General features: G+C 62.8%; 3 protein-coding genes across 4 annotated transcripts in view; 1 reads left to right on the top strand and 2 right to left on the bottom strand.

Annotated features, from left to right (window-relative positions):
- On the bottom strand, positions 2807-7069 carry PLPP2 (phospholipid phosphatase 2). The gene is made up of 6 exons (XM_021378772.1): positions 6893-7069; positions 4793-4944; positions 4342-4619; positions 4202-4259; positions 3934-4110; positions 2807-3821 (listed from the first exon to the last, which is right to left on the bottom strand). Exons 1-6 carry the CDS (start codon positions 6942-6944, stop codon positions 3684-3686), a joined length of 855 nt encoding a protein of 284 aa, XP_021234447.1. The 5' UTR covers positions 6945-7069; the 3' UTR covers positions 2807-3683.
- On the top strand, positions 9427-21354 carry LOC110388948 (unconventional myosin-Vb-like). 2 transcript variants are annotated; one of them, XM_021378770.1, is made up of 38 exons: positions 9427-9726; positions 10161-10271; positions 10488-10650; positions 10726-10870; positions 11008-11164; positions 11282-11422; positions 11568-11649; positions 11814-11915; positions 12124-12236; positions 12306-12571; positions 12729-12810; positions 13046-13186; positions 13262-13384; positions 13508-13591; positions 13799-13801; positions 14021-14158; positions 14246-14343; positions 14452-14538; positions 14618-14729; positions 15069-15280; positions 15406-15562; positions 15756-15995; positions 16198-16407; positions 16504-16597; positions 16689-16834; positions 16965-17078; positions 17219-17455; positions 17542-17636; positions 17824-18010; positions 18200-18293; positions 18429-18566; positions 18731-18882; positions 19068-19157; positions 19366-19516; positions 20221-20491; positions 20574-20748; positions 20870-20950; positions 21042-21354. In XM_021378770.1, exons 1-38 carry the CDS (start codon positions 9700-9702, stop codon positions 21198-21200), a joined length of 5178 nt encoding a protein of 1725 aa, XP_021234445.1. In that variant the 5' UTR covers positions 9427-9699; the 3' UTR covers positions 21201-21354. The 2 variants fall into 2 exon arrangements, with proteins under 2 accessions (XP_021234445.1, XP_021234446.1); XM_021378771.1 differs by lacking the exon at positions 13799-13801.
- Positions 22296-22794, bottom strand: part of UNC13A (unc-13 homolog A) — a gene marked incomplete at its 5' end in the record, with an annotated part of 24578 nt that continues 24079 nt past the window's right edge. Inside the window, 1 exon segment of the mRNA XM_021379006.1 lies at positions 22296-22307. Within this exon segment, the coding sequence (XP_021234681.1) occupies positions 22296-22307 (12 nt within the window).

The following is a 22794-nucleotide window of genomic DNA, read 5'->3' as shown; positions in this document are numbered from 1 at the left end:
GCTGCAGTGCGGCTCCGCCGGACCCCTACTGCCCTCTGCCGCCCGCAGCCGCTCCGGGGATGCTCCTCCGGGCCTCCGAGGGAAGAACCCCCCCCCAAATCTGACCGAACTCTCCCCTTTTCCGGTTGGACCCCATTCCTCCTTGCCCTGTCATCACCGAACCGTGGCAGAAGTCGCTCTCCGGCTTTTTTTTTTTTTTTTTCCTTTATAGGCTCTCTTTAAATACTGGCAGGCTGCAACGCCCAGGAGCCGCTGCCCTTCAGTGCTGGGCACAGCAACACCTGACCCGGGCTGTTCCAAACCTCCTCCTCCTCCTCCTCCTGCAGCACGGCCCAGCACAGGGCAGGATGAGGACACTGGTGCTCCCACCAAGCTCCCAGCAGAGCTCAGGGGCTGGTACCGGCTGCTCAGGGGGCTCCGGACCCCGCCGGCCAGCACGGGCACCTCCAGGGATTGGGCTCATCTTCCCCCTTTCCATTCTGCACTTGGGACAGGGAGCTGCAAAAACCCCCCAGCAAAAGGTGCAGACCCCACCTGCGGGCACCGGTCCCCTCCCCGAGCGGGGACCACCTCGTGCTCCTGCTGCTCATCTGCTGGCAGCCTCCTCCTCGTGGCTGCCGGCCAGGGAAAAGGATGTTTAGAGGATGAGTAACATCCTTCCTGGCAAGGCCTCTGCCCACTCCTGGAAGCACGCTGGGGGCACCGGGAAGATCAGCCCCGTACCCCAGGAGCTTGGGAAGGATGCCAAGAACGGGAGGCAACCTGGGGCCAGGGCAAACGGACCCAGATGGACCCACTGGCATCGGCACCGGGGGTGGAGGAGCCGCAGGTGCCAGGGGGAGGGGAGGGAGGATGCAGCGTGGCAGCGGGAGGCACAGGTTGGGGGAGGAAGCCCAGGGCTGGAAGCCAGAGCCTGGCTCAGCGCTGCCAGAAACGGCTGCTTTTGGAATGGAGATGTCTTGGCTGAGCGCGCGGAGCTGCCGCTGGGAACAGGATGGCTCTCAGAGCAGGTCCCTGGCACTGCTCACAGGCCAACGCTGCTCAGCTTCAGCCTGGGGCACAGTCTGCCCCAGCACCACCAGCACTGCACCCCTAATGCCTGACTCACTGCAGCAGAGGGCTTTGGATGCCCCGGCCAAGAGGCAGCGCAGTGCTCAGGGCTGTGGCTTGCCCTTCCCAAAGCCTGAATGCCAAGCACGGCACCCAGAGCTCCTGCCAGCCATTGGGCTTGGTGCAACAGCAAACCTTAAGTGGGCAAACTGAGGCCTGGAAGCTGCTTGAGGCACATACCCCATCCACCGCTCCATCTTCCCCAGCACCTGGCTGCTGTCTCCGGTTCCGAGGACCAGTGCATGGACAGTGCCCCTTGGTATCCCTACTCCTTCCTGAGACAGTGCAGAGGCTGGCAACAGCCCCAGCCCCAGACACGGCTGGGGAGCTCCCTCCCACTGCAGGGTACCAGGGGCTTTGGCTGTGTGCTGAGCCAGAGCCGTAGGCAGGGACGCAGTGAGCTCCCTGTGCTCCAGCCCTGCCCTCCACGCTGAGCCGCACACTGCTGCATTGTGGCCCAGCTGGTTTTTCCAGAGATGCATCCAAGGGGCGAAATCAGATCTCAAGGGAAGGGAGCAGGCACGTTCTTGGCTGTGCAGAGCTGTCGAGGCAATGCCAGGAGCTGGGGCTGAGCACCACGGCCCCCGGCTACTGCTGCCCTCTGAGCTCCGACCCTGAGGCTGATCGCAGACTCAGAGCCAAGTGCCCACTCCGGGCTGTGCTGCATTGCCCTGATTGCACTGCTTGCAAACTGCAGCCAAAATGCCCTGCCCTCCAGCCCTAGCAGCTCCACTGCATTGTTTTGTACCATCAGATATGGAAGGAGCAGCACAGGGGGCAGGGACAGGAGAAGGGATGTGGCTGGGGGACCAGGGAGGAAAGTTCTCCGACTGAAAGAAGAGCAGCATGCAGAGAGGGAGTTCCCTCCATGCAGGAGGCGGTTTTGGTCAGGGCTTGTCTAGACTGGAGCAACCCACACTGTAAGAGCACCAACAGCGAGCCTGGGGCACACGGAGTGTCTGCTGTGCCCAGGCACGAGGGACCCAGCCGTGCTCAGGGGGACCCTGCTGCTGCTGAGCCCCATCTGCCAGCCCTGGGTACAGCACAGAGCCCCAGTGCATGCAGGCACAGAGCGTGCCCAGCCTTCCCCGTGCCACAAGAGCTCTGCAGGAAACAGCGGGACAGCCAGGGAGCTGGGACATGGCTGTCCCTGCCGCACATCAGACACAGCTGTGAGCCCCATCCCTGCCCTGCTCCAAACAGAGGAGCCCCATACTGGAGGTAGGGGCCGCTGCCCACCCCAAACCGCTCCCCTTTTTCAGTGGGAGGGCTGCGGGCAGCTCTGCGCCTCCCCCAGCTCTGGCACCCGGAGAAGCAGAGGGAGCTGCAGGCACACAACGTCACTTTTTCCACGCGATTCCAGCCACCTTCCCTTCCCCCTCACTGAGACACTGGGAAGCACAGAGGCTCCCCTCGGCTCAAGGCAGTGCTGGACTGGGAACTACTGGGCCACAGGTCCCTGAGCCAGGAGGTGTCCAGGGAGCCAGGAACCACCCCCCTCCGTTAGAACCTAGGACCCCAGGGCTCCCTCCAGCCTGCTGCTCCTTGCTCAAAGCCCCAGGGCTCAGCCCTGTGCTCCCCCAGAACCGTGGGCTCCTGCTTTAATGCCTTGTCCCCTCCAGAGCCGCAGCCCTGTGTTCTTCAGCCCCAAGGTCAGGAGCATCCATGGAGAAAGAGAGCAGGCCCGAGACAGACATTCTTTCTCGATGATCTAATTTAAAAAACACATTTTTACAAAAACACATCATCACACAAACGCATGTCGCTTCTCTCTGGGCTCACAGCTCGCCCATGCCAGAGGCGGCTGCAATTCAGATCCGGGACGGATGCGCCCATTCCCTACCTTCCCCCAGTGATAAGAGCCCCATATACAGCTCCACGTCCCTTCCCCCCTCCCCCCCTTTACCACAGAAGATTTCTCCCTTCCCCCTGCCCCAACCACCCCATAGAGGACCCACTGAAGCCACAGCGCCCGAAGGGTTGGAGCAGCCGTATGCTCCACAGAATGGCTGTTAAAGTTCATCAGGGAACAGAGCTGAGCTCTGGGCTGCTTCAATCCTTTCCAAAAAAAGTCGTGCTGGCCCAGCGGGCTGTCCTCCTCCCGTTGTGCTGTGAGGGTTTGTGCTCGTAAGGCGGTAGTGTTTGATCGGGATAAGGCATGCAGCGCTGGAACAGGCCTCGGGATAGGCCTTGGAGAGCTGGGATAGGCCTCGGGATAGGCCTTGGAGAGCTGGGATAGGCCTCGGGATAGGCCCTGGAGAGCTGGGATAGGCCTCGGGATAGGCTCAAGGTGCCAGAATAGGCCTCAGAGTGCCAGGATAGGCCTCAGAGCACTGGGGTAGGCCTCACAGTGCTGGGGTAGGCCCAAGGCCTCCCCCTGCCCTGCTCCCAGGCCCCGCAGATCCCAGCCCAGGCCCGAGGCCTCCCCCGCTCCACGGATCCCAAAGCCACGGCATTGCCAGGAGCAGGGAAGGGCAAGGCTGTGGCACAGTGCGATGGAGCCATTGGCGGGCACCAGGCCCCGTGTTTTCCCCCCAGCTCTCCACTCCCGCAGTCCGGGCCCCATGTGCGGCTCACGGGGCGCCCCGGTAGCTGTAGTGATTGCGGTCGGCGTCGCTCAGGGTGAGTGGCAGGCTGGGTTTGCGCTCCGGGTCCTTCTCGTCGCACTGCCGGGGTGGACGGTGCTTGAAGAAGTCAGACACGTAGCGGACCTGAGGGGACAGACAGGAGGTGGGGCTCGGGCCTGATCCCATAGCTCCCCCGTTCTCCACCACGGCCACGGCACCGGGGTTGGGTTGGGGACATCCATGAGGGGACACTCACGATGAGGACGGCGATGAGCGCGCCCTGGAGCAGCCCGGCCAGCACATCGCTCCAGTGGTGCTTGTAGTCGGAGACCCGCGTGTAGCCCACGTAGATGGCGAAGGCGAGGAGGAAGAACTGGATGGTGGGACGCAGCAGCCGGGCCCACTTCCCCACCAGCCGGGCTTGCACGTAGAGCTACGGAGAGGACAGGGGTGTCACCAAGCACAGGGACACCGGTCCCATGGTGGGGACAGAACCCCAGGGCTCCTCACAGCACAGCACTCACCGCCAGGAACATCATGCAGTACATCCCAAAGGAGGAGTGCCCAGAGTAGAAGGACAGCCTGCAGGCAAAGGGATAGGTCAGGACAGGGCAGGGGGCTGCCAACCCCTCGCTGTCCCTCTGGGGCTGCCCCCAGGGCTCACCTGGACTCGGTGACGTTCCTGCTCTCCCCTTGGCAGACATTCTCCAGCTGCACGTAGATGGAGCAGTTCACCTTGGACCAGTCAGGGTTGCAGACTGCCAAGAAGTTGGGCCGCAGGCGGCCGATCATGTACTTGGCCAGGTCAGTGAGGGACTGGCTGATGGCCCCCCCGAAGAGAAAGGTCCCCACCACCTTGTAGAGGGCAGCCAGGTAGTTGTTGTACTCCGACTTGGAGTAGAGGCGCTCTGTGTAGACCAGGTACGCCTCCCCCGAAGAGATCTGCAGAGAGCAAAGGCTGAGGTGTGAGGGTCCCAGCTCCAAGGCCAGGAGATGCTCCAGCCCCCAGAAGCCTCCCTGGGGCCTTCCCCCAGCCCTGCAGGGACCCTGCCCCATGGGCTGTGGGTCTCATCCCCAGACATGGACTCTGCAGGGAGCCCAGAGCACTTCCTTACAATGAGAACGGTGCAGGTGATGGTGACCCCAGCCATGAGGCCATGGGTGATGGTGTCTGCCTTGTAGGGGTAGCGGATGGAGTCATCGTTGCAGTAGAAGCCTCGTTTGTACGGGGAGTTCACCAGCGTCAGGATGACAAAGGGCAGAGATGCTGCAAAGCAGAGAGAGGGAGAGGACTGGGGCACCCCCTCAAGGACTCCACACAGGCACCCAGTGTGCACGGTTCCTCTGTCCCTGCTCCCCACTGCTGGGGAAGGATCCTGCACCCAGGGCAGCATGCTGGCTCCACTGCTGATAGAGCATTATTGGGGCTCACAGCTGCCTGCGGAGCTGAGCTACTGCAGGAGATGACCGTTCTCGGGTGCTCACTGCTCCCCAGCTGCTGCCTGGTGCCAGGACCCACTCTCCACTGCCTGGAAAAGGGCAGAGCTTGGAAGAGCAGCACAGGCATCTCACCAGCCCATTTTACACCAGAAGGGCCTTCAGGTCCCACACAGTCCAGGCTTGGGCAGAGCCGGAGCCCAGAGCCCATGACCCAGCCTGGCTACCCCTCCACCCCTCCCCCTGCTTCCCAGTAGCAGCGATGCTCGGACCAGTTGGATCAGTCCAGCCCAGGAGGCTTTTCCACCCCGTGCGCACCAGCACTGACCACGGGCATCTTCCAGCTCCTCCCAGGATGGGATCATCCCGCACAAAACATCAGGAGGAGCTCCGGGGGGATCTGACATAGGGTCGTGCAGCCACTCCAGCCCCCGGGTGACCCTCGTCTGGGTGACCACGGGCATCTTCAAGCATCTCTTTGCAGGGAGGGGCTGGGCACAGCGTGGGGCACGGGATGCTCTCCCCGGAGGGACCGGGCTGCAGAATCCCTCTGCCCTACGGTCCACCTTAAGCCCGGGCTCCTTTCCCCGTTCCGCCTTCAGGAAGGCGATTTCCGCCTCCCCATTGTTCCACCGTCTCCAGGGAAAAAACAAAACACACCTTTGTCCCCGGGCAGCCACCCTCCTCCCGGAGCCCCTTCCCCAGGGGGGTCCCGCGCAGCGCTCGCAGACGAGCAAAAGGGCAAAAACAAAAACAAAAAAAAAAAAAAAAAAAAAAAAAAAAAAAAAAAAAAAAAAAAAAAAAAAAAAAAAGCAATCACAGCAAAGCACCACCCCGCAGCCTCCGGGCCTCCAAAGGCGGCTCTCTCCGAACAGACGCGAAAGCAGCCAAAAAAGAAAAAATGAAAAAAGAGCTGCGAGAAGGCCAGGAACACGGCAGGAACATGGCAGGAACAAGCCGTGACGGCTCCCAGGCTGCGGGAGGAGCCCCGCACGCACGGACGCCTCCGTGCAGACTTCAAACCCTTCGTTTGCAGCTCAAATTAGACGCCCTTTTTCTTTCCCCCCCCCTTTTCCCTGGGTAATTCCACCCTCCAAAAAAGCTCCCCCTAAAAATAAAAGGGCAGAAGAGGAAAAGGGCACCGAACAAAAACAGGAACCTGCCCCTCTCCACCGGTGCTTAGAGCCCAAGAAAGCTCAGGAGGTTGAGGCTGAAATTACGACCCGGGCCTTTATTTTTAGGCCATCCGTCTTAATTAGGTGCTTGCGAGCGGCACTTTTAGAAACGAGCGTCTGGGCGGAGGCTGCCCCGGGGGGGAAGCACAGCTCGGGGGGGCGGGGGGGGGCACAGTGCTCGAGGCCCCGACGGCCGCGCTGGGCTGCCCGTGCCCGTCCCTTTGCTGTCCCCGTGCCCGTCCCTTTGCTGTCCCCGTGCCCGTCCCTTTGCTGTCCCCGTGCCCAGGTCCGGCTGCGGTTGCCCTCGGTCGGAGCGGCCCCGTCGGGTGGTGCTCGGGATGCCCCCGTCGGGGGGATCCGCACGGACCGAGCGGCCGCACAGGATCGTATCGCTCCGTCCCAAGAGGCCGAGGCCCGAGCGTTTCCCCGTCGGGGCACCGGGGTCGTGCAGGTGCTCCTCGGGGCTCGTACCCCGCTGCCACCGCAGGGTACGGCCGGACCCGGTCCCGGACCGCGGGGATCGCATCTGCCCCCCGACCCCACCCCCCCGGCCCGGCCCCGTCGAAGGGGAGAGCGGCCCCGCAGCCCCCAGCGGGCTCTCACCGACCACCACGCAGAGCACGTCGAGCACCACGAAGACCTTCCTGCGTTCCATACCGGCACCGGTTCGGTGACGGCCCCGCGGCCCGACCCTGCGGCTCACATGGCCCGGAACGGCGCGGGCCCGGCCGGGAGGTAAAGTCCGGGCGGACGGGACGGGGCGGCACCGGGGCGGGACGGGGCGGCACCGGCAGACGGGGCGGGGGGCGGGACGGCTGGGCCGGGGGCAGGTACGGGGCGGGGCCCCCCCCCTTACGGGCACCGATTGAGGGGTCCACAGCGCCCCGGAGGCACCGGCGGTGTTAGAGCGGCTCCGGGGTGAGCGAGCCCCGCAGGAACGGGGTGGTCTCCCGAGGGGGGGTTCGCCTCCCCGCCCCGTGGCAAAGGGATGAGGGAGAAGGAAAATCCCGACAGCCCGGGGCTTCTTTTCTAAGAACTAATAATAATAAAATAAAACAAGAAAAAAAAAACATAGGAAAAAGAAAAAAAACATCGGAGAGTGGAAGAATGCAACCGCAGACGTGGGCCCGGTGGGGCAGCAGTCTGCTCAGCGCCCGGTAGGTAAACGGTGCTGGGACCATTCCCCGGCACCGGGCGCCTTGGGGGGCAGCAGAGCCCCACAGCGCGGAGCAGGGCTGCCCCATCTCGGCGCAGGACGAGGCACGCGTTGCTCCGGAGCTGTGATTCGAGCGCCGGAACGCGTCGTGGTGTTTTCCTGTTGGAGCAGGACGGGTGCGGGGCTGGGATGTGCCGAGCCGGTGGCGCCCGGATGGGAGCAAAGGTCGGAGCTGGTGCCCGTGGTGACTCCCTGGAGCTGTTTGTTCCAAGCCTGGCTCTCGGTTAGGGGTGGAAGGAGACATAAATCATACAGAAAGCGCCCGAGTGATGGCTGCTGGGCTGCTTTCTTCACGCGCACCGTGAGCGGCCCGGGGAGAACCTCGAGGCTGTGGTTGGAAGCAGCAGAGTTGGAAACCTTCCTGGGCTGCCCCGGGGTTGCAGGAGAGGAGCAGAACCGCTGCCTGGCTTCCTCTGCCCCCAGCCCCTTCCCCTTCCTTCCCCCTTCCCTTCCATTTCCTTTCCCCTTTTCCTACCCGTTCCCTTTCCTCTTCCTTTCCTCTTCCATTTCCTTTCCCCTTCTCTTTCTCTTTCCCCTTCTCTTTTTCCTTCCCTCTCTCCTTCCCTTCCCCTTTCCTTCTCTTTCTCATCCCTTCCCTCTTTCTTTCCCTTTCCCCTTCTCTTTCCCCTTCCCCTCCCTTTTTTTCCCTCTTTCCCCTTCTCTTTCCCCTCCACTTCTCTTTCCTTCCTTTCTCCCTTTCCTTCCTTTTCCCCTTCCCTTTCCCTTTTCCATCTCTTTCCCCTTCCTTCTTTCCTTCTCTTTCCCCTTCTCCTTCTCTTTCCCTTTCTCTTTCCCCTTCCCTCGTTCCTTCTCTTTCCCTTTTCCCTATTTCCTTCCCTTTTCCCTATTTCTTTCCCTTTCCCCTTCCTTCTTCCCTTCCTTTTCCCTTTCCCTCCTCTTCCCTTCCCCCTTCCATTCACTCTGCTCTCCCCCAATGCAGGATTAGCCCCGGCCACACCAAGTGCGTGATGGCGTTAGAAAAACCCCCAGAGGGGACACAGCAGGGCCGGGAGCTGCGGTTTGACCAGGGGGGCACAGACGTGGGGCGGGACGGGCACCCAGCAGCGCTGTGCTGCCCCAACTACGGGCACGCGGCTCCGTGCTGGCTCGGGGCAGAGCAGCACCCCGATAAGCGGCTGCTCCCTGCCCGGCGCTGCGGGACTTTGCCCCGCGCGGTGCTGGGGCTGTGGGACGGTGCCAAGCGGCAGGAGCCACCGAAATGGCCCAACCCCACGGGTGTCCGAGATGGGAGGGACCCTAAAGGACACTTCTATCGCAACCAACCCCGCGCATCGCTTTCCGCCGGCAGCAGTGATCGAGCCGCTCTTCTGCCGACTAATTAAAACCGGAGCGTTTAGCGCAGCCATGTGTCACGCTGAGGGATTGCTCGCAGACGCAACGCCGCGCCCGGGGCTCCCTGCTGACCCCGAGGGGATTCGCCTTTCCCCGGGGAAATGTCACCGCGTTTCTGCAAAGCCACCGCCTCTGTCACCGCTGCGTGTGCTCAAACTCGTGGCAAACAAACAAACAAACAAACAAACAAACAAACAAAAAAACCAGCAGGAACCCTTCCTGCCGTGCCCAGAAACCCCCAAACCTCCCACCGAGGTCCCCCGTGCCCCAGGCTGGGAAATGCACTGAGGGTCCCCTTCCCACCCCATGTGTTGGGGCTGCGGGTCCCGGGGTCCCTTCTAACTGAGCAGCCCCGGATGGGAGACGAGATCCCACGGGGCTCTGGAATCCCCGCCCCGGAGCAGCGCTCAGCTGCACGCCCTGAGCTGTTCCCTCTCGTAGGGAGAGCGAACGCTCACCCAGGGGAGGGGAGGATCGGACAGAGAGGGGTCAGTTTGGGGGTGTCCTACATAGGGGTGCCTTGGACAGGAGGAGCTCAAGGCGCCCTTAGTGGTTCTGGAGCAGGGGTGGCACTTTGAGGGGGGGTCCTGTGTGGTGTGTCCCAGATAGAGCTGCTCAGGGGACTCCTTGGGGTGGGGGGTGCTCTTGGGTTCTCCCCCAGTATAGCATCCTGCGGTGCCTATGAAGAGCTCTTGGGGTCCTCCCCGGTTAGGGGAGGGGTGTGGTGCTGTGTTGGCAGAGCAGGGTGGGGGCCCTTTATCCAATTAGCGGCAATTAGCGGCAATTAGCGGCCATAAAGGGGCGGTGAGCTGCGGGGAGCTGGCTGTGTGATAGTGGGGCTATGGCGGCAGGGCAGCCCTATGGGCAGGTGAGGCTGGGGGGGGGGGAAAGGAAGGTCTGTACCGCCCTACATGGAGCAGCGCCTTTCCATGTGTGCTGGTAGAGTTGTGACAGTGGGGTCAGGGTGCGGCGGGTTCCCCTTTTTTGGGGTATCGTATAGTAGGGCAGAACTGCTCCCTTAGCAGGAAGGTGGAGGGGGGGCTGATTGCAAAGGGACTTTGGGGCTGGAGCATCCCCACAGCCCTGTTTCTGGGTGCCCACAGCTGGTTTTGAGCCCCTTTTTGCTGTTGGGCTTTGCTCTTGGATGACTGTATGGCAGCCCTACTACCTCCCTGTACAGCTGGGTGGGATTCATCCCTGCAGGTCTGTAGGGGTGCTGAGCACCAGGCTGCATACAGAGCTGTGCTGGGGAACACTTGGGTTGGTGGCTGTCTGTAGGGTGTTCCTCCTGTGCCCCCCCAGGGTGCCCGGGTCTGGATCCCTGACTGTGTCCACGTCTGGAGGGCAGCAGAAATAACCCAAGGCTATGAGGAAGGAGACTCTGTCCTGCACCTCCGCCTGGAGGATGGCTCGGTGAGGCTGGGGCCGTGTGGGTCCCCTGCTTGTTGCACAGCTGATATCCTAGGATGGGATTGGCTTTGCACCCCGAAACCAGCTCGGGCCCCTTGGTGGAGAGGCCACAAGGTGCCTGGTGGCCCTGCAGGAGTATGGCTCACTGTGGCCGTGTCCCACACCCACCTAGGGGCTGTCTGTCCCTGCTCAGCATTCACCCTGTCCCCAACCCTACAGCCTCTCGTTTACCCCCTGGGCTCCCAGCTGCCGCCGCTCTGCAACCCCGAGTGTCTCTTGGGCAAGGATGACCTGGTGGCACTGAGTCACCTGCATGAGCCGGCCGTGCTGCACTCGCTCCGCGTGCGCTTCCTGGAGGCCAATGCCATCTACACCTACTGCGGTGAGCCCACATCCCTCCACCCTTATTCAGTGCCCTCCTGCCCTTTCCCGTGCGAGCCCTGAGCCCTCCCCGCAGGCATCATCCTGGTGGCCATCAACCCCTACAAGCCGCTGCCCATCTATGAGGAGGAGGTGATCTACGCCTACAGCGGCCGGGAGATGGGGGATATGGACCCCCACATCTTTGCGTTGGCGGAGGAGGCCTACAGGCAGATGGTGAGGTGAGAGATCCCCTTGGGGGACCTCAGCGTGGGGTTGTCCCCTTGGGTTGCGTCCCACCAGGTTGGGTTGCGCTGGGGAAAGGGTGGAGCCCCATTGGAACCATCCCAAAGGCTCAAGGGCTCGTGTTCCCTTCCAGGTTTGGGAAGAACCAGTCTCTCATCATCAGTGGTGAGTCGGGGGCAGGGAAAACCGCCTCGGCCAAGTATGCCATGAGATATTTCACCGCCGTCGGGGGCGGCCTGGGGGACTCCAGCATGGAGGAGAAGGTGCTGGCCTCCAGCCCTGTCATGGAGGTGCGTCCCCATGTCCCAGGGCCTTTCCTGAGGCCCCCAGCCCCTGATAAAATGGATGGGTGCAGGGGGCTGTCCTCCCCTGGAGCACATGGAGATCCAAAGCCTCCCTCCTGCCAGGCCTTTGGGAACGCCAAGACAACCAGGAATGACAACAGCAGCCGCTTCGGGAAGTACATTGAGATTGGCTTCAGCCATGCCCGTGTCATGGGGGCCACCATCAAGACCTACCTGCTGGAGAAGTCCCGTGTCACCTTCCAGGTGGGGCTCTGGGTGGGGACAGGGCCAAGGGTTGGCCGTGGCTGCTGTGCACCCGCTGGGCACCCAGCCCCAGTGCTACTGGGAGGGGGAAGCGTCCCCTGTCCCCGCTCTGGGGTTACTCAGTGCTCTTCTTGCTCCTCTACAGGCGAAAGCGGAGCGGAACTACCACATCTTCTACCAGCTCTGCGCCTCAGCCTCCCTGCCTGAGCTGCAGGGTCTGGGTCTGCGTGAGTGCCCCACATCCCCCCCAGTGTCCCCATGGCAATGCCAGCGCTCTGCCTTCCCCCTAACCCTTGGGGCTGCTGGCTGGGTGTGCTGCCCCATGGGATGGGGGTGGTTGGGATCCTGGTGGGGCTGTGCTGCTTTCATCACCCACACATCTCCCCTGTAGGTGGGGCAGAGACCTTCTACTACACCCAGCAGGGCCGGTGCAGCGCAGGCACCGATGATGCATCTGACCTGGACAGCACGCGGCACGCCTTCTCCCTCCTGGGTACCGTCCTGGCTGGGCATGGGCTGGGGAAAAGCAATGGGGTGGGGGTCCCCATTGTCCTATGGGCTGTCACCACCATCCCACCACCTTCACCCCGCTGCTGGCTGAGCTCCTCATTGCTGGCCAGCTGGGTGTCTGCTGGCTGCTCCCTGCTCTCCAGCTCGTGCCGTGCAGGGTCTGACCCCGACCCCTCCCTCTGTGCCCGCAGGTGTCCCTGAAGCCGACCAGCTGGAGCTCTTCGCCGTCCTCGCTGCCATCCTGCATCTGGGCAACGTCACCATCAGAGGGAGGGACCGCCACGGGGACGGCTGCGTCGTGGAGGTGGGTGAGAGCTCCGTGCACATCCCCACGCATCCCAGTGCCGCTGGTGACCGCTCTGTCCCTTTGCAGCCCAACAACGAGGCCTTGGGGCTGTTCTGTGCACTGCTGGGCATTGAGGAGGCGCAGGTGACGCGCTGGCTCTGCCACCGCAAGCTGGTGACAGCGGGCGAGACCTACGTGAAGCCGCTCACCAGGCAGCAGGCGCTGGACTCCCGGGACGCCCTGGCCAAGCACATGTACGGGCAGGTCTTCAGGTGGATGACGAGCAGGGTCAACCGTGCCCTGCGCTCCCCCGAGGGACACCACACCTCCATCGGCATCCTGGACATCTATGGGTACGGGCGGCTTTCCTCTCCTTCTCTTTGTGGAAGAGCGTGGTCCTCTTCCTCCTCCTCCCCCCACGGTTGGGTCTGCAGTGGGGTTGGGCCATCCCCACAGTGGGATTGGGTCCACGGCTGTGCCCTGCCCCAGCCAGCTCCCTGCTGCACACAGGTTTGAGATGTTCGACCTCAACAGCTTTGAGCAGTTCTGCATCAACTATGCCAACGAGAAGCTGCAGCAGCTCTTCAACCTGGTGAGTGTCACCCAGATGTCTCCTAATTAGGAGGTAGTACATCTCCCTGTGTGCTGCTGCTTCAGACCTCCTGCCCTGGGAATGTGGCTGCTCCCCCAAAACCTGGGGCTGGGGATGGGGCTGGAGCCAGGCACGGAGCCCTCTGTTCTCCAGAAACTCTGGGAGAAGGAGAAGAGCTGCCCTGTGCAAACCTCTGCCCTCACCTTGGTCCTGCTCTGCTCTCCCACCCCTCCAGCACGTCTTCAAGCTGGAGCAGGAGGAGTACGTGGCTGAGGAGATCCCCTGGGTCTTCATTGACTTCTGTGACAACCAGCCGTGCATTGAGCTCATCGAGGGCCGGCTGGGCGTGCTGGACCTGCTGAACGAGGAGTGCAAGGTGGGTTGGGGTGCTGGCAGCACTGTGGGCCTCTGGAGCCCCCGCCTGTCCCTCCCTGACCCCTCTGCCCTTCAGATGCCCCAGGGCAGCGATGGGAGCTGGGCCCAGAAGCTGTACCAGACCCATGTCGGCAGCTCCCACTTCCAGAAGCCCAAGAGGCCGACGGATGCTTTCGTTGTGTGCCACTTTGCTGGCAAGGTAGGAGAGCCATGCCGGTCCCCTGGGCAGCTCTGGCTCCTTGGGGACTTTTTCCAAGAGCCCTGAACCAATCTAGGCTGGGAAGTCCCAGGATAACCTTGTGCTGGCCCTGTCCCCTGCCAGGTGGAGTATCAGTGCAATGGGTTTGTGGAGAAGAACAGGGACACCGTCCCCGAGGAGCTGGTGGGGCTGCTGCGAGCCAGCAAGGTGCGAGCATCCCGGGGCTGGAAGGGTGGGTTATGTGGGAGATGGGAGCTGTGGGTGCTCCCACCCCATTCCCATGGGCTGCCCCTTTTTGGGGTGTGTGGTGTCTGATGCCTTGGTCACCTCCCTGTGGAGGGGCTGGGAGGGTCCTGCTGCCCCCATGTTGGTAACGCTGTAACTTCTCCCCTCTGCATCGTGTGGTCCTGACAGAAGGTAAGGGACATCTCAGGGGACATCTCGGGCTCCTCTTGTGGCAGGGTGTCTGTGGCTTGCACTGGGGTTCTCATGGGGGGGAGGAGGACACAACTGTTTCTTGTACATCTGGGCTGGGTGCTGGGCTCCTGGGGCTGTGTCCTGCAGTGTTGGCTCTGGGTGCATGGGGTGATGCTCGCTGCTGGCCCTGCCTGGCTCTCATGGCTCTGCTCCACGCAGTCTGCGCTGCTCACTGAGCTCTTCCTGGAGGACGGGGATGGCCCCACGTCCCGCAGGTCCAGCGGGCCCAGGTCCAGCCGCCCCAGCCGCAGGTCAATGCCTGGTACCCAGAAGAGCAAGAAGTCCATCTCCAGCCAGGTACAGGGCAGGGACAGACCTGAGAAAAGAGGGGGACCCTGCTGTGTGCTGGATGAGCCCTGAGCACCATCCTATTGTCCTCCACAGTTCAAATCCTCCCTGCAGCGGCTGATGGAGACGCTGGGCAGCACCACGCCGCACTACGTCCGCTGCATCAAACCCAACGACAGCAAACTGCCCTTCGTGTGAGTGCCGTGGGGCTGGGCCACCTCTCCGAGCTGCATCCCTCCTGCCCCACACGTGCACCCAGCTGATGCCCGGGTGGGATGCTAACCCTTTTCTTTCTTCCCCAGCTTTGACTCCAGGAGAGCAGTGGAACAGCTGAGAGCTTGTGGGGTGCTGGAGACCATCCGGATCAGTGCTGCTGGTTACCCCTCCAGGTACCCCCTGCTCCCCCAGCACCCTTGGGGGGGGTCCCCATGGCCGCAGCACCCCCTGATTCCCTCTCTGCCTCCACAGGTGGACGTACCAGGAGTTCTTTGAGAGGTACAGGGCTCTGCTGAGCAGGGAGGAGCTGGTGGGAGCTGACGCAAAGCAGAGCTGCAGCCTTGCCTTGGAGAGACTGCTGCAGGTAAGGGGTTGCAGTGGGGACCCCCGGACACATCCCTTGTGTGTGTGCTTCCCTATCTCTTGTGGGGTCCACCTGAGCATCCCTTGTGCATGCTTCTCCCCATCCCTCACAGGCTCCACCCCAGCATCCTTCATACATTGCTTCTCCCCATCCCTTGGGTCCCTTGAGCATCCCTTGCACGTTCTTCTCCGCATCCTTTTTCCAGCATGTGTCCTCAGTGGGGTTGTGCATGATGGGCAGGAACTGGGATTCTGCAGTCAGCAGGGAGGTCGCAGAGCATCCCTTCAGGGGACCGTCTTTGAGACATTGTTCTGAATGGCTCCTTTTTTTTTCCTGCAGGACCCCTCCACGTACCGCTGCGGGAAGAGCAAGGTGTTCTTCCGTGCTGGCCAGGTGGCATTCCTGGAGGAGCTGCGGTGCCGCCGGCTGCGGGCAGCCTGCACCCTGCTGCAGCGGCACCTGCGGGGCTGGCTGGCGCGGCGACGCTTCGGGCGCATTCGTGCTGCAGCCCTGTGCCTGCAGCGTCACGCCCGGGGCATGCTGGCACGCAGGTGAGATGCAATGAGCTGCGCCCGGGGCTCAGCCCTGGGGGGGTGTGTGTGTGTGTGTATGTGGGGTGAGGGGTGCGCTGTGTGGGGTTCTGCCCCTCCCTGCGCTCAGCTCCTGCATCCTGCAGGCTCACGGCTGAGCTGCGGAGGAGCAGGGCTGCGGTGGTGCTGCAGAAAAACGTGAGGATGGCGCTGGCTCGGCGCTCCTACCTGCGTGTGCGCCGGGCTGCCCTCACCATCCAGGCCTTCAGCCGGGGGATGTTTGCTCGACGCCTCTACCACCAGGTGGGAGCAGAGCGGAGTGATGGGCGCTGTAGGCGGATGGAGCGGGGTGCCCTCCTGCATGGGGTGGGGTGGGGGGACAACTTGGTGACAGCGCAGCACTGATCCCAACATCCCCCTCCCACCGCAAGCAGCCACTATTGCCATCATCCCTTGTGCTTGCTGGTGATCCTGCCGCCCCGTGTCTCCCTCGCAGATGGTGCAGCACCAGAAAGCCGTGGTGCTCCAGGCCGCTGTGCGGGGCTGGTTGGTCCGCCGGCGCTACAGCCGACTGCGCGGGGCCGTGCTGTACCTGCAGTGCTGCTACCGCCGGGCGCGGGCACGCCGCGAGCTGCGCCGGCTGCGGGCGGAGGCACGCTCGGTGGAGCACTACAAGCAGCTGCACAAGGGCATGGAGATCAAGGTGATGCAGCTGCAGCGCAGGCTGGATGAGCAGGTGGGTGCTGCAGCCTTCCCTCCGCGCTTGGGGCTGGGGTGCAGCTGTCAACCCATCCCTATGGAGGGCTGTCTGGTTGGAGCTCTGCGTTGGGTGGTACCCGAGGAGATGGGGTACCCCATTACTGCAGGTGGGTGGCCTGGGCTGCGTGTGTTCCATTTGGGGTGGGGTCCCCTCACACTTCGGTACTCTCTGCCCCCAGGCCCAGGAGAAGCAGCAACTGGCGGAGCAGCTCTCGGCTCTGAACGCTGCTCACGCTGAGGAGGTGCAGCGGCTGCGGGAGGAGATGCGGGGGCTGCGGGAGGATGCGGCGCATGACGCTCAGGTGCAGCGGCTGCAGGAGCGGCTGGCCGAGCTGGAGAGGCACAGTGCTGAGAGCCGCCTGGCCCAGGAGGTGGAGGAGCTCCGGCAGGTCCGACGTGGGGCTGGGGGCAATGGCTCTGAGCTCTGCTTTGCACCGTGATCACGGTGCTGAGTGGCTGCATCTGTCCCTCTGCTCCCTCCGCAGCGCCTGGCAGAGGTGGAAGCTGTGAAGCTGCACCTGGGGGAGGAGAGGGATGCTCTGATCCAGCGCACCTTGGAGCAGTCACAGGATCTGGAAGGTAGAAGGGTCCCCATGCCCCTATCCTGCACAAGGCTCGGTGCACCCTCCCCTTATCCTCACATGTCTCCATGTGTCCATCCACCCCACAGAGCAGCACCGGCGTGCGGCGCGGGAGAGCCGGGGGCTGCAGCAGGAGCTGGAGGAGGAGCGGGCGCGCTACCAGAGCCTGGTGCAGGAGTACGCCCGCCTGGAGCAGGGCTACGAGAACCTGCGGGATGAGGTGGCCTTCCATAGGGTGAGGAGATGTGGGGGGCTCAGCCCCTCTGGGCTGCTGTGTCCCTGTCCCCTCCCCACTAGAGATGGGACACGAGATAGTGGCTGTTTGGGGTGCAGGGAGCAGCCCTGTCCCTCTTCTCTCCCATCAGCAAAGCACCCTCAGACGTTCTCCTTCATCCGAGAGCTTCCTGGGCTCTGAGAGCAGCTACCTGTCCTCCATGTCCACCGCGCCTTCCCGGGATGGCTCTGACCTGCAGGCTGAGGTTAGTGCTGATGGTGGAGGTGGAAAATGGAAGTGCCTCTTGCCATGGTGGTGTTGGGCCCCTTCCTGTGGGATCCTGTGATCCCTGCAGCTGCCCCACTGGGATGTCAGCCCCCAGCTCCATCTCCCTCCCACCCCCAGGGGCTGGAGGAGCGCTGGCAGCCACCACCTGAGGTCCCCCAGCCCCCCCACCCCATGGGGGACCCGAAGCCTAACAGCGGTGTGGGGCAGGACCCCTTTGAGAAGGCTTATCTGCTGCTGCTGGGGCAGCTCAACGCTGTCACCGAGGAGCTGGCCCGCACCCGTGAGGAGCTGCGGAGGAGCAAAGCATCCGCTGAGCACGAGGAGAGGAAACCCCTGGACTTCCTCAAGCGAAGGGTGAGCCCCTGCCCCATATTGGTGGGGACGGAGCTGTGCTGCTGGAGCTGCCCTCACCCTGCCCTGCTCTGCTCTTCTCTTGGCAGAACATCGCTGAGATGCTGGGGCTGGGCAGGAGCCCTGAGAAGGCGGCGGGGGATGATTTGAAGCACGCATACGATGCCGTGCAGGTGGCCAACAAGTGAGTGTGGCCCCATGGATGCTGTGGGTGAGGGTGGTTTGAGGGGACAAGCCCTACCCCAAAGAATAGGGATTGGTGTCTCATGATGTCTTAGAGCCATAGAATGGGTCAGGTTGGAAGGGACCCGAAGGGGACCCAAAGGGGCATCCAGTCCTAGAGCAATGCCTCAGTTTCCCCACCCGTGCAGGCTGCTGGTGAGCCAGCTGCAGGAGGAGAAGCAGCACCACGAGGAGGAGGTGGAGGGGCTGCACCTCGACATCCGCTCACTCAAGCAGCTGAGCCAGCAGCAGGCAGCCCTCATCCAGGACCTGCAGCGGCACCAGGGCCAGGAGGGGCTGCAGCACCACGTCGTGCGCCTCAAGGAGGAGAACTGGGTAAGGGGAGGCAGGGGAGGGGGACAGAATAGGGCTGGGTACCCCCCTCTTGTCCTATGGCAACCTGCAGCATCCCTCTGGGGAGCCATGCATGGGACCTTTGGCATCTCCTGACCCCTGTGAATGGGTGCTGGGGGGTGTTGAGCTGAGTGAGGGGCACTGAGCCTTACGAGGGCTGTCCTTGCTCAGGAGCTGTCCCAGAAGCTGGAGAAACAGGAGAGGACCACGATGAAGCTGCAGAAGCAGCTGAGAGCGTACACGAAGCAGATCCAGGAGTTTACAGGCAAGTACCTGCATGGGAAGGGGGATGCAGGGACAGGGGTCACCAGGCTGCTTTGGGGCACTCAGCCCAAGATGGGACCTGCTGCAAGTCCTACGGCCCAGGACGCAGCAGGATGTGACCTGTGCTCCTCTTCAGCCATGAAGAAAGAGGCCACCACACCGGGGCAGGAGTTAGCAGCATCCCCCATAGTCCCATCCCCATCGGGGCTGCCCCAGGCCATGCTGGTGTGGAGGCTGGAGGATGAAGGGCGCATCATCAAGGCCATCATCACAGGTGGGCTTTGGGTCAGTGGGGCCATGTTACCCGACAGAGTGCCCTTTTCTCCAAGGGATAAGTCACATCCCTCCCTTTCCCCCTCCCCCTCTCTAGGGCAGCATTCTGCCCAGCTCTGCTCTCCGTAGCTGCCTGGCCCCACATCTCTGTGCCCTCCCCCACAGATTATCGCCCGCAGAGCAGCCCTGGGGCACTGCCAGAGCTTCCAGCCTATGTCCTCTTCCTTTGCATCCGGCACGCAGACCACTGCCATGATGAGCCACGGGCCTGCTCCCTGCTGGACGCGGCCATCAACGCCATCAAGAGGATCATGAAGGTGCTGGGGGCAGGAGAATTGCTGGGGGACATGGGGATGGCATGGGGGCTGCAGCCTGGACCCCAGGGCTCTGTGGCATGGGTCTGGGGTGTCCAACCTGGGGATGCTGCGGGGCTGGGGATGCTGTGGGGCCACTGCTGGAGCCTCACTGACCCACTCCCTGCTCCCTTTCTGCCCCCCTGCAGAAGCACAGTGATGACTTTGATGTGGTGGCACTCTGGCTTGCAAACGCCTGCCGGCTCCTGAACTGCCTGCGTCAGTACGGCCGGGACGAGGTAGGGTGCTGGGGAGGGGGCTGTCACCCCAACTCCCCCAGGAAGATGTTAGGGGCTGTGGGCTTTGTCAATGGGCTGGGGCTGCTCCCCAACTCACGTGCATGGGCACATGCTGGGCTGATCTTGCCCCTTGTTGCTTTGGGGTGGGCTTGGGGGGGAGGGGGGGGTCTCCCAGGGACCTGTCGCCCTGACCTGGCTGTACCCACAGAGCTGCCACCAGGGGAACACAGCGCAGCAGAACGAGCACCGCCTGCATAACCTGGACCCGCAGGGCCCCTGCCGCAGCCTGGGCGCGCTGGCAGTGCAGCTGTACCAGCAGCTCGTCCGCACTGCTGAGAAGCGCCTCAAGCCCATGATTGGTACGGGTGGAGCCTGGGGGGGTGAGAGTGGGGCTGGGGGCTCAGGGGGTGCCCAGGTGCTGGTTTTGGGGAGGGAGAACTGCACGAGGCACCTGTTAAGAGGGCAGCTCTGGGTTGGGTTGGGTTGGGTTCCTCGGGGTGGGGTGGGGGGCTGTGGGTCGGCTTGGGTTGGGTTCCCTGTGGCAGGGGGTGTTGGGTTGTATTGGAATGGATTCCTCCTAAGGGGGCTGTAGGTTGGGTTGGGTTCCCTATGGGGTGGAGGGGCTCTGGGTTGGGTTGGGTTCCCCATGGGGGGGGCCTCTGGGTTGGGTTGAGGTCCTCTTAGGGTGGCGAGGGGAACCCAACCTAAGCCAAGGCATAGAGGGGCTCTGTGTTGGGTTAGATTCCCCATTGGGAGTGGGGAGAGTCTCTGTGTTAGATTGGATTCCTCTTAGGGGGGATGTGGGTTGGCTTATGTTAGGCTGTGTTGGGCTCCCCATAGGAGTGCTCTTGGGGTTGGATCTTGGAGTATCCCAGCTCAGATGAGGCATTTGAGGAGCTGAAGGGGGAGGGGAGATTTATGGCCCCTCTTGGGACCCTTGTCACCGACGTGCCCCACTTCTCACATCCAAGGAGCACGGCCACCCCATCAGCTCCCCATCCCCAGCCACAGATAACATGAAGCTAACGAGCCATGCCCTGATCATTTTTCTTCCCCCGTCCAGTTGCTGCAATGCTGGAGAGTGAGACCATCCAGGGCCTGTCCTCCTCCTGCCCTCCCGCCCACCGCCGTTCCTCGACCCCCACAGCCCACACGCTGCCCGAGCTCCTGCAGCAGCTGGGCTCCTTCCACCAGGCTCTGGAGCTCCATGGGCTGCCCCCAGCCGTGGGGCACCAGCTGCTGCGCCAGCTCCTCTTCCTCATCAGCGGCACCACGCTCAACTACCTGCTGCTGAGGAAGGATGCGTGCTCCTGGAGCTGCGGCATCCAGCTCAGGTCGGTCCCGCGTGGGGTGTATCTGGGGGGGGGGGGGCGGGGGAACGGGGGCTGCCTCCCGCTGACCCCCCCAGCCCCCTAGGTACAACATCAGCCAGGTGGAGCAGTGGCTGCGGGCGCAGGGGCTGCAGCAGAGCGGTGCCCGCGAGATGCTGGAGCCGCTGGTCCAGGCTGCACAGCTGCTGCAGGTGAAGAAGGCGACGGAGGAGGACGCGGGGGCCATCTGCAGCCTGTGCACCGTGCTGACCCCGCAGCAGGTACAGAGAGGGGAGGCTGGCTGCGATGACCTGGGAGCCCTGGACACCAGTGCTGGGGCAGAGATGATATTTCCTGTCCCCCCCGCCCCCCACCAACTCCATCATCTGACCTCTTCCCCAGGTTGTGAAGATCCTACGGGCATATACCCCCACTGCTGGCTTGGAGGAGCGCGTGAGCCCTGCCCTCATCAGCAGCGTGGAGGTAGGGCAGGAGGCTTTGCTGGGGGGGGGGGGTCTTTACTCTACCGGGGGTGTCTTGGGCCACCACCTTGCTGAGGACCGTGTCCCCACAGAGGCGGCTGCAGGAGCAGCAGGCAGAGGGCTCCGGCCAGCTCCTGGTGGACACCAGCCACCTCTTCCCTGTGCACCTGCCCTTCATCCCCTCCCCACTGCACCTGGATGAACTCTGCATCCCTGACTCCGTGGACCTGGCCTTCCTCGTGCGCCTCTGAGTCCTCAAGGGAGGGGACCACGGAGGGGGTTGGGATGCAGCTTGGTGTGCGACGTTTGTCGGAACCCTCAGGTACTGCCTTTGTGGCCATGATCTTGACCCATTTATTTTAATGCTTTGATGTTAATAAAAGTCTTTGCAGATAAACTGGCTGCCTGAGGCTGGCTCTTGTGGAGGCGGGGGGGGGGAGAGTTGTAGGGCAATGTCCTTGGGGTGTGGGAGTGGGTTGTCCTTGCTCATCCGTGGGGCTTCTGGGGTGCAAGGGGGGAGGATGGGGCAGCAGCTGATCCTCTTTAAAACCTTGGCTGAAGCTTCTGCCTTTACCCAAGGTCCTTATGGGTCCCTGCCACGTGGTGGGGATGGGGGGGGTGGATGGATGGAGCTGCGGGCACCATCCCTGGGCCGTAAGTCCTCCATAGTGACCCTAAATGTGGGATGTCCTTCTCACCCCACAGCCGAGGAGGTGCTATTTTTTTTTCCTTTTTTTTTTTTTAACGTCAGTTATAATAAAATATTTTTACAGAGCCCAAAAAAGTCAAAATAGTGCAAAACATCTCACTGTCATGCATCCAGGGGAGCCCCTGCTCGGGGGGGAGGTACAGACACACAGGTACGGAGCAGAGGAGGGGGGGAGGTCTCTGTCACATGCCAAACAGGATGGAGGAGGGAGGGGGCACATGGGGGATATGGGGGGGGGCAGGGCTGAGCCCCCTTGGGAGCAGCAGTTAGAAAAGGGGTGTAAACATTGAACAGAAAGAGTGGACACCTAAACCCTTTGGTCCCAGGCAAACCCTATAGAAAGGAGATGGAGGGGTGGGGGTACCCTGTGCTTGGGGATAGAGGGGGCTGAGAGGTATATATTGAGTTGGGGGGGGGCTTCTGGCTGTGGGTGGGACCCTGTGCTCCTGCCCCCCCCTCCTCCTCTTCCAGACACGCACACCACTGATCACACAAATGGAGGTTAATGGGGAAATGAGGGAGGGGTCCTTGGGCTTGGAGAGGGGAGAGAAGAGTTTTTCTTGTGCCGAGGAGGTCCCGTGGGCACCGCTGCGGAGGTGGGTGCCCCCAACCCATGGGACGTGAGTGCCCCTCGCCCTCACCCTGGCACCTGGGGCGGGGCATGGGGCAGGGAAGACAGGAATGGGGCTGGGGGCTGCTCCCTGCCCTCCAGCCCCAGTGATGCCACCGCCAGCTGGGGGGGCCCCAGCCCCCATAGCCCTTCGGGGTGTGGGGCACGGCTGCCCCATCTATGTACACCTATCTACATATGTACAAGGGATGGGGACAAGGGGCCCTCCCCTAGGCAACCCCCCCCAAGCCCAGAGCTTTCCTTACATCCCGCAGTGAGGTGGGGTCTTTGGGGTCCCTCCATCTCCCCTGGAGAAGGGGCAGCTCTGCCCCGTTGCCCAGTTTGAGGTGCAGCCCTATAGCCCCATAGGTGTGGGATGGCGATGCTCTGCGTTATCTCGCAGCCCAAGAAGGAACAGGGTGGGGGGGGTCCAGCGCTGCACCCACATCCCCCTCCCCATAGAAAGGAGCCACCCGTTGTGGCCTCTCTTATGGCTTATACATGGCTGGGGGATGCCGTGGGGCTG

This window comes from Numida meleagris, chromosome 27 (assembly GCF_002078875.1).
Source record: "Numida meleagris isolate 19003 breed g44 Domestic line chromosome 27, NumMel1.0, whole genome shotgun sequence".
NCBI lineage: Eukaryota > Metazoa > Chordata > Aves > Galliformes > Numididae > Numida > Numida meleagris.
The sequence above is the reverse complement of the archived record's forward strand: the minus strand, read 5'-3'. Positions and strand labels throughout refer to the sequence as shown.

Coding starts and splice junctions, on each gene's coding strand:
- PLPP2 (XM_021378772.1), bottom strand. CDS start 6,944: ATGGAACGCAGGAAGGTCTTCGTGGTGCTCGACGTGCTCTGCGTGGTG. Junction 4,111..4,201: donor ACTGCATGATGTTCCTGGCG/GTGAGTGCTGTG, acceptor TCCTCTCCGTAG/CTCTACGTGCAAGCCCGGCT. Junction 3,822..3,933: donor CGCTCATCGCCGTCCTCATC/GTGAGTGTCCCC, acceptor CTGTCCCCTCAG/GTCCGCTACGTGTCTGACTT.
- LOC110388948 (XM_021378770.1), top strand. CDS start 9,700: ATGGCGGCAGGGCAGCCCTATGGGCAG. Junction 13,187..13,261: donor TGCTGAACGAGGAGTGCAAG/GTGGGTTGGGGT, acceptor TCTGCCCTTCAG/ATGCCCCAGGGCAGCGATGG. Junction 16,408..16,503: donor AGGTGGAGGAGCTCCGGCAG/GTCCGACGTGGG, acceptor CTCCCTCCGCAG/CGCCTGGCAGAGGTGGAAGC.